Genomic DNA, 12,500 nt, shown 5'->3' with positions numbered 1-12,500 from the left:
TCTGTCTTTTTCCCGCCGTTTCTGACCTTATGTTGTTACACAAAAAAAGGATGCCATCCAAGATTAGTCCAACTCTTTTTGCTGTTTTCCCCTCATGAATGAATCATATGAAGAGAACTGGGCAAGCTAAACAGGACTTGTAAAACTCACTTTGACAGCATTTACACGGTCTCAGTGTTTGTTAAGGAGGTCAGACGGGAAAGTGACAATAACTTCACAGACACCACCACCCTGACAGGCCTAAACATAGTTTTAATGCAATACAAATTGGGGGGAAATGTTACATTTCAGTCGAGATTTTGCTCCCTGTTCTCAGTGACACATTACTCCGAGTCTGAAGCAGTCCCCATTTATATGCACGCCGACGGCCAGACAACCTTTCCCCGAATTCTGCATTAGGAAATGACATTCGATTCCTCCCAGCACTAACCATCAAAACAAAGGCCAAACAAAGTTCAGTCCCGTAACAACATTCATCTCAATGATGATCAGTCACAGAAGCAGATCCTTATGGTCTGTAAAGGAAGTCACGGGAAACAGTGAGCTATAATGAGGAATGATGATATCTCTGATTGGCAGCGTACAGACACACACACACACACACACACACACACACGAACGCAAACACACACACATACACACACACACACACACTCACTGGACATCCTTCTCATTCAGTCCTTTCTTATCATGTTAGAGACAGACAAGACTTTCCCAAAAAATATTTCTTCTTACTACTTGACCACAGGCACCAGGCTGTGACAACGACAACACTAATAACTTTTTTTGTCCTCGTCAAAAACTCAAGAGCTTCAGACAAAGCGTTCTCCTATAGCTATAAAACCCAAGAAATGCTATGCATACCAAATATTTATAGAAGGACACTTATATGTCACAATGCTGAGAATCCTCAAATGAACCAATCAGCAGCAAGATCTCTAAACTCTCCGGATGGGACTTCCATCTCTGTAATGAGGGCCACGAGCTCTCTCCCTCATATGTAAAGATCTGCTGAGACATTGATCCATGACACAGCACCCTGGGTGTCCTTTATCAAACCCCCAGGACAAAGGGGAGGGTTTAAAAATAGCCCGGACACCTAACCCGCTTTCATTCATCATTAATGAAGGCTGCTATCCAATCAGCAGGTCTTTCCTGCCCCCCCCCCCCCCCCCCAGAGAGAGCCAGAGCTACAAAGACCAGTAACGTGACCGACAGTAACCTGGAGCTGCGGCGGATCTTCCCACAGGAGGCTGCTAATTGGGGTAACAGGGCGATAACGCAGCAAAATTAACGAGTGAGATCAAACGTTAGCTGCATTTGATTGACAGTCTGTTACCCTGACAGTTGCTTTACTTTTTGAGACCTTTCAGAGATTCCCTCATCAGTTTGTGTGTGTGTGTGTGTGTGTGTGTGTGTGTGTGTGTGTGTGTGTGTGTGCCATGTGATAACTATTTTTTTTGTGTTTAACCCCATCCATGTGTGTGTTTTCTCTTGTTAATGTGTGTGTGTACTGAGGACATAGATACAGGGGTTTGAGCTTCGGCAGTAACAAAATCCAATGAGAAGGGTCTTTGTGTTGTACAAGTAATACACACAGAGACATACACACACACACACACACATGCACAGAGACACACACGCACACACACACACAGACACACACACACACACTTATCCACATAAACTTATCCACGTAAAACATCTGTGTACCTATTACCTCTCCCCTGATAAAATTCTATCCATGTGGTCATGCATGTACCTGTGTGCGTGCGTGCATGTGTGAGAGTGTGTCTGTGTGATTGATATGAATAATCTCTGAACCTTGCTCTAAGGGTTGTCACAGTGTACAGACAAACATCCATAGAGAGAGAGTTCACCTCAGTTCTCCCGACTCGATGATTTCACGATAAAAGATTCGCGTTTGCGGTGATACATCAAACTGTGTATACACAGGTCTTCTGTGAGCAGACAAAAGGAGAACCATTCATTCCGTATCCCACTGCTTTTGCATAGATGAACATTGGCTCATTCTTCACGGGTCACTAACAAGCATGACACTGCGACAGTTTTCACAGTGCCTGTCTGAAAACTGGCAGATGACGCCTTCTGAAAATTCAGTAATTATTATTTCAGCCTTCTGAATTGCTGAGAGCAGATGTACCAACACTTAATTAACAGCACACACTCAGAGCGCTTCCTCCTGTCTTTTGCTTTTATTTATTTATTTGTTTGTTTGTTTACATAGCATGTAACTCACGGGGCGCTAAGACCCTAGGGAGATGCAATGCAGTATAACACAGTTCTACTGATAGTCGTTTCTCATTGAAAACCATAATCATCCAACAACACTATGCTAGTATACCGGCAGTCTCTCAGCCTCCTGTCCAGAGTTTACTCGCAGTCTGTGAAGTACAAAAGCGCAGAAACATACTTGGTCCGTCACACATGATTTTGACAATGAAAAGACGTTCTAATGTCAGGCCGCTGATAGATATTTGTATTCTATATACACATACAAGAGCGAGAGCAACACTTCCTCATAATACTACAAAGACAAATAGATAACACACTAAACGTATCAGTTTATAGTCTGGTGAAAGGTCTTGTGTGTGTGTGTGTGTGTGTGTGTGTGTGTGTGTGTGTGTGTGTGTGTGTGTGTGTGTGTGTGCGCGCGCGCGCGTGTGTGTTTTCGCTGATTAGTTTGACGCCTGTTTAACCCAGAAACACCAGACAGTCAAACATGTTTCCAGAAATCGATTCACGACCTAAAGACGGGGTCATCTGTGGCCGTTCAAAAAGACGTCCCTGTTTCACACGGTCCCCTACATATGGAAAGCCTCTACGTCGAAACTCCGTGTCAGATTTGCGTGTCACAATATGCTAACAGCGTATTCTTTTTTTATGGGGGGGGGGGTAGGCCTACCTTACTTAAATGTAACAATTGATCGTTCCAGAAAGCTACAGAATCCATTAGCAGCTCCTTTTAGAACAACGCTGCTCCAGTGAGCTCTCTCTCTCTGTTATACAGTGAATCGTATGAGTGGTGACCGGTGTTCTCCGTAACCATATGTACTCGGTCGTTTTCTCAGACAAAGCCCATATGAATTATAGACAAGATGTGCTAATGCGCTCCGGGACCAAATGTGAAACCACATACGCAGGATTCAAAGACCCTCACCAAAAAACTTGAATGCTGCACATTCTCATTACCTAGCAACACCAATGGAACAACGAACTGTGACCAGTTCTCATGGGCAAGAAAAAGCAATCCTGAAAACAATTACTGGAAATTTATTAAAAACGTCTGTCCTGAAGTATCAATAACTTCTTTGTTTGTGTGCTTGTTTATTTGCCTGCTTGTTTAGAAATAGTAAACGGTTCACGTGCGCACGCATGCTTAAACGCGCGCTGCACTATTAATGGATAGACTGACATCCAAATCCTAGGAATCTGACAGTTAAATCGCTCAGATCAAGCAATGGTTGTTCGGCGCAAAACCAGACGAACATTACATACTTATCGACATAATTTAATCTCCAACAGTGAAAGTAACCTACCTTCTAGCCAAATACTACCCCACAAATCGAACAGTACAACTACTAAAACAGCAAAGCATGCGGTAAAGTCACACAGGTATTCAAGTATTCTTTGCTTGAATCATTTAGAAGAACGCCCAAACTACCGTTCTTTACTGGAAGTCACTGGCTACATCAAGCCGCTACCACACAAAGTGTAACCTCGTTTTCCAGTGAGAAAACAGGAATGCAGTCATGAGCTCAAAGTTATTAAAGACTGACCAGAAAGTTGTCTGTTTCGTTTAGTTGGTTGACTGGTTGTTCATTAAGGAGTTCAACAGCACAGGATTGGTATCGCATTAGTTTGTCATTTTGCGACGTGTTGGTACTGGAATAGGTGGAATGCCATCTCCGATCCAAAGGGAATTTCTGCTGATTTTTTTTCTTGAACTACAGTGCAATGTGATATATGATAATTATACCCGTTGAGAAAGCTACAGCGCGTCGTCATCTCAAACGCACCATTAAAACTAACCAAAAAATAACGAGGAATCACACACACACATACACACACACACACACACACACACACACACAATATAACAGTGGTAAAAACCAAGCTGCTCGAACGAAACTAACGAATTACTCGCAAACAGTCACCGTAAAAATGATCCTAATCATAATGTTCACTTGGCAATACTCCAAGTTAGTTTTAGCCGATGAGGAAAAGCAAAGTAAACCTTTTGGCCTATTTTCACTGTTCATTAAAACGATCCTCATTTGAGCCTGCTAATTACTTTGTCCCACATATCACTAAATAGGCCATACTTATAGCACCCAACAGAAAGCAAAGGTCCTGGGGCAGCTCCTTCAGTAATGCACCACTGAAACTTTTCTCCTACAGATGTATAATATTTAAAAAGTCAAAGTGTTCTTACCACAAGGACTGAAGTTCTAACAACCTCGGAGACGCTTTGCCGTAATTCAGCAGCGGTACCCGGTTTGCTTAACCCGCGCGTAAACTTCCTCGTTTCAGGCTGAGTTGGCAGAGACATTGCCGAACACGACCCTGCGTCAACTTGGAAACTGTCAGCTACGAAAACATTGTGTATAGAAAAGAAGCGTTATCCCCTATAGTACGGACGTAGGGCATCAGTTTTGGTTTTATGTCCTTCTTACCAAACGTAACGACGCATCCCGAATACAACGGAGTTCTGAAGTCGTCTCAAATCCATTTTTACCTTCCTACGCCATGATTGGCACCAATGTGCGGATCAGCTGTGGTTTTTTGTTAGCGGTTTCTTATCGTGATAGCGTTGATGTCTGGTAAAGAAATCGTTCCCTCGCGTCGCTCATTATCCGCAGTTCCCCCGGGAGTCTACACTGTGATAGCTCAACACCGTGCGCAAACTGCGTGCCTATGCTCCGGGGCAAGCTGTTACGCCTCCTCCTGTGCATTTTCACATCGGAAACTCCCCGTTCGGCTCCTGGCTCTCCTGACAGGTGTACTCTGGACTAAGATGAGACGGGCTCTGGGGTCCACAGAAGCACCAACATCCAGTGGTCAAATGCGCGCATATATGTCCCTGGCTGTGGTTTATGGCTACCCTGTTCTGGATTGCATAAATCTAACTATGTTTAAAAAAAACCCTTCTGTGCTGGTTACGTGAGAACGGTTCCCCACTGCAACCCATATTCATTTTCACAAAAAATAGAGGACGGTTAGTCAGCACGAGTTAACTGTGTTAATGCCGTACTGACGTTAGCTGAGACACGATCCAGTTTGGAAAGAGTTTTATGAAAGAACACTGACAAGCATTAATGCTGCTAGACGAGAAAGAAATGTATCAGTTGCAACACATTCATTTCAAATTTAGCGTACGATTAAATTTGTTTTCGTCCTTGCCCCCTCTTAAAATAATCGCACTGAGTTGAATTTTTTCTCACCGTTATTTTGACACGGGGGCGCCGCCTAGTGGAAAGTAATCGCTATTTTCATTGGCAAAACATCCTCAACATTAGGCCTATGCGTAGTCTAAGTAAACGTGAATTACCCCGTTATCACCTTTACGCTGCTTAAGAGAACTGAAAAGCGAGACGATTAAATGCAAGACATAATTTATTAAAATGCAGACAGTAATAATACAGTTTTACAGTCATTGACTTTTTCAAACAAATCACAAGGTTCAAAACATACAATGATGCAGCATTCTCATGTTCTGAGGAGCATGAAACGATCAGATCACTACATCTACAATGATTCAGTAAAGAGGATCAGATCAACCTCTTTCTTAGATCAACAGTATATATAATATGTAAGGACTATGCACGCGCACACGCACGCACACACACACCACTCACACACACTCAGAGAGAGAGAGAGAGAGAGAGAGAAAGAGAGAGCGAGAGAGAGAATGAGAGCTAATGCCCTGAACAGTATTCAAAAAGACATTTTGAAAACTTGTTAATGTCACTTCCAGCGAGTTGGGGTTTGGCTTGTGCTCTTAAAGATGTTGTTTTGTTTTGTTTTTGTTTTTGTTTTGTTTTTTTACACATGCAACAGTCATAAAGACACAGAGGCAAAGAGAAGAGTGGCTGTTCTGGTGTATTATTACAGATATAACTGGCCTGATATTACAAATATCTTACAACGACAGCGCCTTACCACAGATATTTGTTTAATGTCCTGTTAGTAATAATGCATATATGTATAATAAGAGCCACTGTTATATATTCTGTTATTACAATCTGTGTAAATAATATCTGTACATAAACAGCAGTACAGAGAGCAGTGCAGATGTTGTGTGCTAAGGGGACAGACACACACACACACACATACACACACATACACATACACACACTGTGCTTCTAGACAAGCTATCTGGAGCTCTGTGTGTGCCTTTGACTGTAATGAAGCAGTTTTATTCCAGAGGTTATTTCAATTCTTATTTAGAATCAAATCTGAATATGCATAAGGACAAAACACACACACACACACACACACACACACACCGACACACATACGCACATACACACACACACACACATGCAACTACACAGACAGAATTATATACAGCTATTGTCCACACACACACGCACACACATGCACATACATACACACACACACACACACAACAACAACAATGTGGACACACGTGTATTGACACAAACAAACAAACAAATGACCATTCGCTCAACCAGACGCAGACAGACGCGGTCCCATTCAAAGCAAACGTTTAGACAACACTGTGTGACAGAGTGAGAGTCAGAGCGTCCAGAAGTCTGCACATACCAGATACAGTGCAATTCTGAATTAAGTATCACTGTACAAAAAAAAAACAGGTATAAAGAGTAGAGTCCCGGATGAAAGCATAGAGTGAAATGTGATTGCATTCTTCCATCATTTGTGTCTCGTCGCCGTCTCATGGCCGTCTCGCTGACGTTTCGCTGACGTCTCCGTGGTGACGAGCGAGCAAAAAAAAAAACAAAAAAAAAAAACGCAGCATGAGCCCTAGCTGAGAGATTGAGTTGAATTGCTCTTGCGATCCGCCGACCGATTTTGAATCAGGTCTCCAGTAAAAAAGGAGAAGGGCGGAGATTGTCACTCCGGACTCGGGTCTCGTTAACAAGAGACGTTTCTGGACCCCCCCCCCCCCCAGCCCGAGATACCGTGAACGTCGACCACGCACAATATCGAAAACGTGCAAACAGTTTTGTAGGAGGCGAAGCCGACTTCGTCGAGCGATGCTGACAAACCTCATGGTAAACTACAGAGCATTGCACATCTTAAAAAACACCATTACACGGTCAGGGACAGATCTCATAAATTAAACATGACTAGTCTCCGCAGCAAATTAAAAACAAAATTATAATAATAAAGCTTTGTCACCTAGCCTCGTATTTATGGCCGTTCGAGTCTCTTAAGTTACTTTTTTTTTTTTACCGCAAAGGTTAAGACCGTTCATTTAAAAACAACACAGGTGAGTAGTTCACTACTCTGACATTAATACTCGATATCATCTCAAATTTAACTTGATTTCGATTTTAGGGACCATGCATCATCAATGGTCGAAAGAGATTTAAGATTTGCGATTCCTACATTAAAGGTGCAACAGAAGGTGGAAATTAAAAAAAAAAAAAAAAAAAAAAAAAAAGACCAAGAAAAGGAGTGATTGAAATTTTTAGGGAAGGAAAAAAGAAAGAGTGAGAAAATGTACGATGAGGCATTTGGAGCCTACGAGTTGCTGCATAGCTGTATTCAGAGCTGTATTCAGTTTAAAGCCATTCTATCAAACTATGTAAGATGAGGGTCAAAGTCTCAGTGAAAGGCCATAAAGAACCTTTCAGAACTTTCTTCCAGACCACCTGAAGTGTTTTTTGTTGTTGTTGTTGTTGTTGTTGTTGTTTTTGAGTCATGATAGTAAGATACTATACGAGAGGAAAAAATGGGATACAGCTTTTGACATCTTGGAATGAAAGCCAAATGTTTTAGACCTCCCCTAAACACTACCTCCCACACGTACTCAAAGGCATGTCCAAAAACTTCCAAAATCCACCAAAGCTTCGGCTCATCCCAAATTCACACAGAACGGGTGCACCAGAAACTTCCAGTGCCCTGGCCCAACAGCTGAAATCAAGGAGAGCGGGCTTGCAGACAAGCGGGGGTAGAGGGTTAAAACTGGCGCTTCGGGGTAGGTCAAAGTTCAAAAGTCACAGCCGTGAGGGTCGCTGGTTTGAGAGGCGAAGGTGGAGGTCATGGTCGCCCCCCGGCTGCCCAAGTAAACTGCCGTGCCGGATTTGGAGCGTCCGGAACCACCTTGGCCTTGGCTCTGGTTCTGGATCAGGCCCAGGCCGCCGGACCTGCTGTTGTTGTTATTGACTTCAGCGTCCAGCGTATCCGTGGAGATGACCCAAGTGGCGGGACGCCATTTCTTCAGGGCGTATGGCGTCTTAACTCGTTTCTTAATCTTGTCCCCTGATCCCTCCTTCCCCTCCTGGTCTAGACTACCTCCTGTTAGAGAGGGTGGACAGAAAATTACATTTTTTAAATTACAATTTTACAATTACAATTACAAATACCACTTTTCTGTTCAGAGTATCCTTTGATCTCTGGGCTAAACTTGGCTGCTACACACAACATGACCCATAATCGATCTATATAAGAAAAACAATGTAGTTACAACAAAACTTAACAATCAGATAGTTTGGGGTTCAAACCCCTAAGAAGGACGGCACACTGCTGACATGACCCAAAGCAAGACACTTAACGCACTATTCCAGAGGTGAGTGAGCTCTAACACAGATAGTGATAATTGTAAGTCGCTCTAGCAAAGAATTTCGGCCGAAACGAGCAAACTGTAATTAAGAACAATGCAACAATCCAAAAATAAAGAACATGCTTTGACAGTAACTGTGAAAAGTGTGATAAATTTACAATTTACAATTTAGTTATTTGGCAGACGCTTTTTACCAAAGCGACTTACAATCAGTGCATCAGTCGGATTTCTAATACCTTGTGAGCAGAGATCACAATAAAACTGGGCGTAAAATTGCCCCTTCGCATTGACAAACACAGATACAAGACAAAGCTTTTTCTTTTTTTTTTTTTTTTTTTTTATTCTAGGAAAGGGAGAGTAACAAAGGTCAACGTTGTTCATCATGTTCCCCTCCCATAAAGGAGAGTTCGTTAGCAAGGAAGCCAGATCGCCGGTTTGTTTGTGTGCATGTTTACATGTTTTGTTTGTTTACATGTGAAAAGATATGGCGCGGGAGTTGCCCGGGATAACAGCGTGTTCTCACGCACCGCTACCCGTCTGTTACCTCTACAGTTACATAATTCATTTGTGCATATGTTTACGTTCTTTGTTTGTGTACGCGTCGGAGAATGTGGACAAGGAAACATGAAAGATAAGATGATGTCCTCACCCATAGAGGACAACGTAGTGACAGACAGGTCCAGCGAGTTGGGTCTCTCCGGCCGGCGGCCCCTGGGCTGACGTAGCAGGGCCTCCCCCTGCGGCCGAGGGGGAACCAGGTCTGGGGCCGAGGAAGGAAGCAATTCGGGGGGTTCGACCGCAGACGAGGAAGGGGCTTCGCTCGTTTGTCCTGGGTTACCCTCGCTACTCTCTCCTCCTCCACCTGTTTCTCCCTCCTTCTCTCCTTCCCCCTCTCCCTCGCCATTGTTGTTGTTACTGTTGTTGTTGTTGGCGTTGTTGGGTTGGGCCTCCCTCCGTAACAGCGGTTCTTGTTCGTCTGGACTGGACGTCAGCAGGCCAAACGTCAAGTCCTCCGAGCTGGCTGGAACCGTCCCACGAGGCCCCGCGGCGTTTACGACACCCCCCGCCGAAACGGACGCGGACGCGGACGCGTCGGCGACGTATCCGTTCGCGTTTACCGCAGGGACAGAAGCTACCGGGTCATTGTTAGTGACCGTGACCAGGCGCGGCTCGGCCGCCACGGCGACGACATTGGACTTGGCCACACCCATCTCCACCTTCTTCAAATTGGACTTGCCAAGCTTCGCAAACTTCTTTAGCCTCAGGGATGAGGAGGACAAGGAGGAGGAAGAAGAAGAGACCTTCCCAGAGGGCTTCGGGTGGAGGGTCAAGCTGCTTGGTCGTTTGGGGAGGTTCTGCTGCTTCGGTAGAGGAAAAACTACCGTCGGGTCTCCCGGGCGGCCGTTCGCTTGCGAACCGGTGACTTCGGACGCCATTTTCATCAGCGGATAGAACGGACTGCGTGAGGCGGCTGAGTCCGGAGAGCAGAACTGCTTCTGAGAATGTTCCATCAAACTCTCGTCAGAACTCTCCCGCAAGTTTCTCTCCACCTCGCTGGGGTCCAGCTTGGGCGTCTCGAGGTCCTCCTGGGTAAGCTGGGTGCAGACCAGGCCTCCGCCCTGGGGCGGGGGTTGACTGGTGGGGCATGAGTCAGAGAGAGTCGTAGTGGTGGTGGTGGTGGTGGTGCAGTGGCTGGCACTGGTGCTGTCGGGGCTGGGCATTCGGGCTTGGGCCTGCTGACGTTCGTAGTTGATGCAGTTTCGGTTCTTCTCCCCGGTTCCTCCCCCTGGCTGCCCAACCCCGCCCGTGGAGGAGGGGCCAGAGGATGCGTCGTTCTGAATGGTCTTAGCCACGCCCTCCCGTTCCTCAGTGGTGGCGGAGGAGGTGTAGTCTGAGAAAGGACCAACCTTGGAGGTTTGCCGACCATGGGACAAGTTCCTGTCGAAACGATAATTAAAAACTCATTAGCACTGGCTGTACAGGGAAGTTTCTCTGGCTGAGTAATTACTGGTTACTGACTGTCTGTGCATGGGCAGTGATGGGCTTGAATGATGAGTGGTTATTGATTACTCATGATTGTGTAGGGCAGTGCTGGTATTGAGTGATTATTGGTTATTGATTACCTGTGGTTGTGCTGGGGCTGAGCAATTATTGATTACCTTTTGTTGTGCTGGGGTTGAGTGATTATTGATTACCTTTTGTTGTGCTGGGGTTGAGTGATTATTGATTACCTGTGGTGGTCCTGGTATTGAGTGATTATTGGTTATTGATTACCTGTGGTTGTGTTGGGGTTGAGTGATTATTGGTTATTGATTACCTGTGGTTGTGTTGAGGTTGAGTGATTATTGGTTACTGATTACCTGTGGTTGTGTAGGGCAGTGCTGTGTTGAGTTGTTATTGGTTATTGATTACCTGTGGTTGTGTTGGGGTTGAGTGATTATTGGTTATTGATTACCTGTGGTTGTGTTGAGGTTGAGTGATTATTGGTTATTGATTACCTGTGGTTGTGTAGGGCAGTGCTGGGTTGAGTTGTTATTGGTTATTGATTACCTGTGGTTGTGTTGGGGTTGAGTGATTACTGGTTATTGATTACCTGTGGTTGTGTTGGGGTTGAGTGATTACTGGTTATTGATTACCTGTGGTTGTGTTGAGGTTGAGTGATTACTGGTTATTGATTACCTGTGGTTGTGTAGGGCAGTGCTGGGGTTGAGTGCCGGGCTGACCGTCTTGTCACGGTCCCAGATGACGAGGAGTTCGGCCATTCTCTCCTCCGCGCACTGAGCAGTTAGACGAGCCTCCGCATCCTGGTCCCAACAGTCTTCCATTGTCTCCTTCAGCGAACGCACCGCCTGTCAGTCACACATACACAGGTTCATTCAGTATGACCTCAGGGCCTCTTGTGACAGCAATGTGTCTGTGAAATATAAAACATGTAGGGCTGATGTGTGTGTGTGTGTGTGTGTGTGTGTGTGTGTACATCTCACCAAACTGTTCTCCTTCCACGCCTCGGGGAATTTGGGTCGCTGTTTCTCACGGGACACAAGCACCTGCATGTCCTCAATCGTGGGGTGATTCCCCAACTCTGCCTGAAACGCCAGCTGATATTCCGGCACTGCCTCACCTAGAGAGAGAGAGAGAGAGAACAAGAGAGAGAGAGAGAGAGAGAGAGAGCAACAGGGGAAAAGACAGAGGGATGGGAGAAGAAGAATGAGAGGGGAAGAATGACCTATAAAAACAGAAAGACAATGGAGATGGTGCTGTGGTGTTATGTAAGGAGCGTGTGTGTGTGTGTGTGTATTCACATGTGTGAGTGCTTGCTAGCTTTAGCTATAGAAGACCATAGGGACTGGAAGGACAGTGTTCCACTGGGGAACCCTTGATGAACGAGGATGAACATTATAATCCACCACTGCACAGGTCCTTTTGTCTTTTATAAAGACGTTATTACTGGTGAAACGAAAAGTGTGACCGTGTTTTGTGGTTAGGATTAGGATTTGGGTTAGATTGTTAATCTTTGCTTTGGGTATAACCACCAGTGGTCAACGGTCAATGGTCAGTGGTCAATGGTCACATGGCAAGGTGCATGTGTGTGTGTGTGTGTGTGTGTGTGCGTGTGTGTGTGTGCTATTTATCTAACCTGGGAAGAGGTCAGCACATCGCATGAAGCTTTCCCAGTACAGCAGTCCCAGAGCGTAGACGTCCACCT

The 12,500-nt window shown here is 45.1% G+C and overlaps 1 protein-coding gene across 1 annotated transcript in view; it reads right to left on the bottom strand.

The window, feature by feature from the left end:
• Positions 1-7,785: 7,785 nt before the first annotated feature.
• The window catches only part of bmpr2a (bone morphogenetic protein receptor, type II a (serine/threonine kinase)), a 22,058-nt gene continuing 17,343 nt past the window's right edge, over positions 7,786-12,500 (bottom strand). Inside the window, exons 9-13 of the mRNA XM_030782374.1 lie at positions 12,432-12,500; positions 11,779-11,915; positions 11,474-11,643; positions 9,444-10,732; positions 7,786-8,529 (exon numbers count right to left, since the gene is read on the bottom strand). The exon at positions 12,432-12,500 is cut by the window's right edge and continues 79 nt beyond it. Coding sequence (XP_030638234.1) covers positions 8,222-8,529; positions 9,444-10,732; positions 11,474-11,643; positions 11,779-11,915; positions 12,432-12,500 — 1,973 coding nt within the window. The 3' untranslated portion in view covers positions 7,786-8,221. The remainder of the gene's footprint in view (positions 8,530-9,443; positions 10,733-11,473; positions 11,644-11,778; positions 11,916-12,431) is intronic.

Source organism: Chanos chanos, chromosome 8 (genome assembly GCF_902362185.1).
Source record: "Chanos chanos chromosome 8, fChaCha1.1, whole genome shotgun sequence".
In the NCBI taxonomy this organism is placed as follows: Eukaryota; Metazoa; Chordata; class Actinopteri; order Gonorynchiformes; family Chanidae; genus Chanos; species Chanos chanos.
This window is presented reverse-complemented; position numbering and strand designations above follow the sequence as displayed.